The sequence below is a fragment of the Clupea harengus genome, chromosome 2 (assembly GCF_900700415.2).
Source record: "Clupea harengus chromosome 2, Ch_v2.0.2, whole genome shotgun sequence".
Taxonomy (NCBI): domain Eukaryota; kingdom Metazoa; phylum Chordata; class Actinopteri; order Clupeiformes; family Clupeidae; genus Clupea; species Clupea harengus.
In genome coordinates, this window is record NC_045153.1 from 7,956,809 (window position 1) to 7,961,808 (window position 5,000).

Below are 5,000 nucleotides of genomic sequence, written 5' to 3' on the forward strand. Positions count from 1 at the left end.
GCAAATAGTGGTCATATTATTTGCAGGTTTGAAGGCAGGCTGGCAGTGAGGATAAATGTTGCTTGTACAGTAGCTCAGTTCCAGGGGCCAAAGGTGTATCCGTTCAGGCTGTGTGGACTTGGTGTGTGGGTGGGAGGGTTACTATATGGTTATGCACACCATTTTTCCAGGTGGTGGGGGCTTAGGAGCATGTGTGTGTGTTTTGGGGGTAGCACTAACTGTAAGGTGTGGGATATGGGTGGGGGGGGTGTGCATGTGTGTTAGGATAGAGTACCTGTTTCCACTTGAGGGTGTACTGGTTGATGTGGGTGGAGGGAGGGGGGTTCCACTGGATGGGGTGGGAGTCAGGCTGGTTGCCAGACTCCGTGATGATCACCTGCACAGGGCGATGGCCACCTGGGGAAACGAATGAACGAATGAACGAACGAATGAATGAATGAATGAATGAAATCACAGCATTTGGATTCACACAACATACAGCACCTCACATGACTCACGGCAATCTTAAAATTGTGTGTAAACATGAGATTTGTCTATTTCTGATGGGAGCGGTCTTTGTACTTGTCCCATGTTCCAGCTGCAGTTTCAAGCCCTCCCCTCTTGCCTCACGCAGACCTGTTAGTTCAAACACCGTTGCAGACGCTAGACGCTTCCAGATCATGAGACAGCAGTGACATATCCTCTCTAATATCAGTCTGAGTGCATTATGAAAACAGCTGTTCCCACAGCTAACCAACACCAAGAGAGAGAGAGAGAGAGAGAGAGAAAAGCGTGTAAATGAGGCCGGAGTAGTTTGTGGGAGATCCTCGAATGACTGTGGTGAGCGTGTGAGAGGACTCTGGGTGGGTGTGAAAACAGCCCAGAATGCCAGTGAGACGCGGGGAGGGGAATGACTGACATTCCCATGTGAGATTCTTCTCAGAACTTCAGCAGAAACACATCCCTGGTGAAGCGACATCAACAAGAAAAACCTCTCCCTACGACCTCCTTCTCTCTCTCTCTCTCAAACAATATCAACTCCCAGAAAGATGTTTTCAGGTCCACATCCTATACATTTTTCATGTAAATAAATGTGGGACACATTATGTCATATTCATATCAACATTAAACAAAATAAAAAAATTATAAATACATTAAAACACCAGGAAATGTCCTATAAATGTCCTCCCTTGGCCTTTCTCAGGCCCTCACACATTACTCTAGTCTTTATGATGCTGTTTACTCTACGGAGAGGCACACATTACTCTACAGTCTTCAGCATGCTGTTTACTCTACGGAGAGGCACACATTACTCTACAGTCTTCAGCATGCTGTTTACTCTACTGAGAGGCTCCCTGAGAGCAAACGCGCCTCAGGCAGATATGGTCCAGATGAGGTCCACATTAAGTCTGGGTCCATGACAGGTCCGTGTCAGATCAGGGTCAGATCCATGGTCCAAGTTATGGTCCATATTCAGTACCGGATGATGGGATGGCTCATGCCAAACCAGGGCCCAGACCACGCCGGACCAGGGCTGTGTCTGTGCCAGAACAGGGCCTTATCTGTGCCAGACCAGGGCCGTATCTGTGCCAGACCAGGGCCGTATCTGTGCCAGGCCAGGGCCGTATCAGTGCCAGGCCAGGGCCGTATCAGTGCCAGGCCAGGGCCGTATCAGTGCCAGACCAGGGCCCAGCCAATGCCAGATAAGGCCTGGAGCCACCAGAGTCAGCTTATGTCTAGTCTCGCCCCAGTCCATCTCCCCCGCATCAATCATCCACCCGACAGATGGAGCAGGGATCAGGGTGGAGCACGAGTCAGCCCCCGTCTGCTAACCCCAACCCTTCCCAAACCCCGCCTAATCTGGTATCCGTTTATTCCACTTAAAACCCGTGAAGGCCCACTGGCTGTGCTGGCTGTGCTGGCTAACACGTTAGCTTTGAAATCCCACTTAGTCTGCATTAAAAGCTGCATCCGCCACATCACCGCTCCCCTGCCCTTTATGAACGCCGGAGCCAGACGCCTTCGTGGCACAGCTGAGGGCCATTAGAGGTTATTGCGCCAGGAAAGACCCTCCACTTAAAAAGGTAAACGCCGCTTTCCTTTCCAAACCTGCTGAACAAGGTGATGCAGGGTCATGAGAAAAAAAAAAAATGGATGTAAACAAACATTCTTGGAATAGTTTAGATATCCTGAGCCGTGTTGCTCTATGCAGTGATCCCATGACATGACGAGCATGATTGAATATTGAACTCCGAGTCCTAAGTTTAAGACATCCTGGCATACCATCCCACCTTGGAAACCCGCGATCCCTTTCACCTCAAAAGCACAATAAATAAAATAAATAAAAAGGAAGGCGAGAGACTGATGTACAAACATGGCCGCCTACACAGCAATGCAAACGAATGAGTAGGAAGTAATCGGACTGTAAAAGGTTTCAACAACAACTTCAGAGAGGACCTCAAATGCACATAACAGCAAAGTGGCACCCGAGACCTGCAAACACCTCGAACAAAAGCCAACATGGAGAACAGTGTTGAGGGGACAAAGAGACGCCATCTGGCTTCACGTGTCCGGGGTGAGCGCGGCTTTCTCTCCGGCCAACTTCAAAGGGAACACCCCATGCAGGATACACATGCAGGCAAACAGAGGGAGGAGACCTCGCCTCAAAAACATCAGAAACAGTTGCGTCAAAAACCCCCGAAAGCGTTCACACAGTGGTTCCCGAGAACAGCAAACACACATGCGCTCTCACACACACACACACACACACACACACACAACACACACCAGCTGGAGTCCTTTCAAACCACCTCACCTCCTGAGTGAAAAAGAGGTTCGCAGCAAGTCTCTCGCATCGCTCAAAAAAAAAGAAAAAAACACATCTGGAACTGTTTTTTTTCCCCAGAAAGGAACTCTGACCAGATTGTCCTCCACCCAAGCCCACGAGACTACTTATAGCACTAGCTGAGGTCAAAGGCACCCGTGCGAAGCCTCATCCATCCATATTTCTCCAGTCTTTGAGCCAGCTAATTGCAAAGAGGATGACTCAGGGCTGGAGATTAATGGAGGACTATGCCTTTTGATGTACGTGTCTGTGGTGTCAGATCAGAGGGCATTCCTCCCCATCTTAGATAGCGAAGATGTTGTGCATGACTGAGTTTGCGGGGCCAATCTTCAAGCCAAATCACTGGTGTCCTACTTTCTGACACTGTAAATCTTCTGCTATCTATGGGCCCCAGGTTAGCAGGATAGGCCTGGGAGATCAAGAGGAAGCCTCTGGACAAAGAGATCTATGTTATTCCAGAGCATGCCAGACTGCATTCCTCCACAAACAGAGAACTGAGAGCACATACTGTATGCATACCCCTTGTTTAAGTTCTTGCCTTAAAGCAGCTAAGTTTGACTTAGTGTGCTTAACAATTAAAAACACTAAAGTGCAAAATATAGTGATGTAATCTGCTTTGACAGCTGAGACAGCTTGTGATGTAATCTGGTTAATGCATTCAAAATGAAAGTGAACCTTTACGGAGGAGTACGAGAAAAACATCAGAATGGACAATGTATACGAGTGAAAATTAGATTATCTCCATAACCTGACTAGCCTAGCTAGCCGTAGCCTACCGTGATCAGCGTCGACCACTCACCTGGTAAGACAAGTCTAGCATGATGAGTGTAGACCTCTCACCTGCGTAAGACTAATCTAGTGTGATGAGCGTAGAACTCTCACCTGCATAAGACTAATCTAGCGTGATGAGTGTAGAACTCTCACCTGCGTAAGACTAATCTAGTGTGATGAGCGTAGAACTCTCACCTGCATAAGACTAATCTAGTGTGATGAGCGTAGAACTCTCACCTGCATAAGACTAATCTAGTGTGATGAGTGTAGATCACTCACCTGCATAAGACTAATCTAGTGTGATGAGCGTAGATCACTCACCTGCATAAGACTAATCTAGTGTGATGAGCGTAGAACTCTCACCTGCATAAAACTAATCTAGTGTGATGAGTGTAGACCACTCACCTGCATAAGACTAATCTAGTGTGATGAGTGTAGATCACTCACCTGCATAAGACTAATCTAGTGTGATGAGTGTAGACCACTCACCTGCATAAGACTAATCTAGTGTGATGAGTGTAGACCACTCACCTGCGTAAGACTAATCTAGTGTGATGAGTGTAGATCACTCACCTGCATAAGACTAATCTAGTGTGATGAGTGTAGACCACTCACCTGCATAAGACTAATCTAGTGTGATGAGTGTAGACCACTCACCTTCATAAGACTAATCTAGTGTGATGAGTGTAGATCACTCACCTGGGTAGGACTGCTGGGGCTCGCAGCTCAGCTCTCCAATGCCATTGCCGTAGCAATAGCACTTGTAGCGGACTCCATGGATGACTTTGTCCCAAGAGGCTCCGATCTGGTAGAACACCCTGGTCTCTGGCTCTTGGCACTGATCTGAGAACAGTATTTCGAACAATCACATCATTGTCCTCATAAACCACACTGGAGTTTACGACTTGGCCGCTACCGGACATTCTGGACTGCCTGTGTGTTTTTTTTAACATTCCTCTGGGTGTAATGATACTTCTCCACATACACTGTACAAGAGAGTCTTTTCAACAGATAGGATGAGCCTCTTATCCCTAGTTAATCTTCCATATCCTAGCTAGGGAGCATGGGATATAAGCTTGCGTACAAGGATTTAGAGTAAACTCCGTCCAAAAGCATATCCCCTTGTGTGAATAACGGAGTAACATTGGGACACATTGATTGCTGTAATAAGCCTAAATGTACATCCATGGTGGATTTGTACTCAGATAAATGAACCAGAGACAAGGCCCACACACACAGAGTACAGCTTTACAGTGGATTATGCAATAAGGGACGGCATGACAGGGTGGCTTGGCTAACCCTGTTGGCAATAAGGGACTGCAGGATAGGTGGGTTGGCTAACCCTGTTGGCAATAAGGGACTGCAGGATAGGTGGGTTGGCTAACCCTGTTGGCAATAAGGGACG

The 5,000-nt window shown here is 47.5% G+C and overlaps 1 protein-coding gene across 1 annotated transcript in view; it reads right to left on the minus strand.

The window, feature by feature from the left end:
* The window catches only part of LOC105899465 (fibronectin-like), a 45,902-nt gene that overhangs the window by 29,616 nt on the left and 11,286 nt on the right, over positions 1–5,000 (minus strand). The window contains 2 exon segments of the mRNA XM_031581834.1: positions 275–396; positions 4,295–4,438. Of these exon segments, the coding sequence (XP_031437694.1) occupies positions 275–396; positions 4,295–4,438 (266 nt within the window).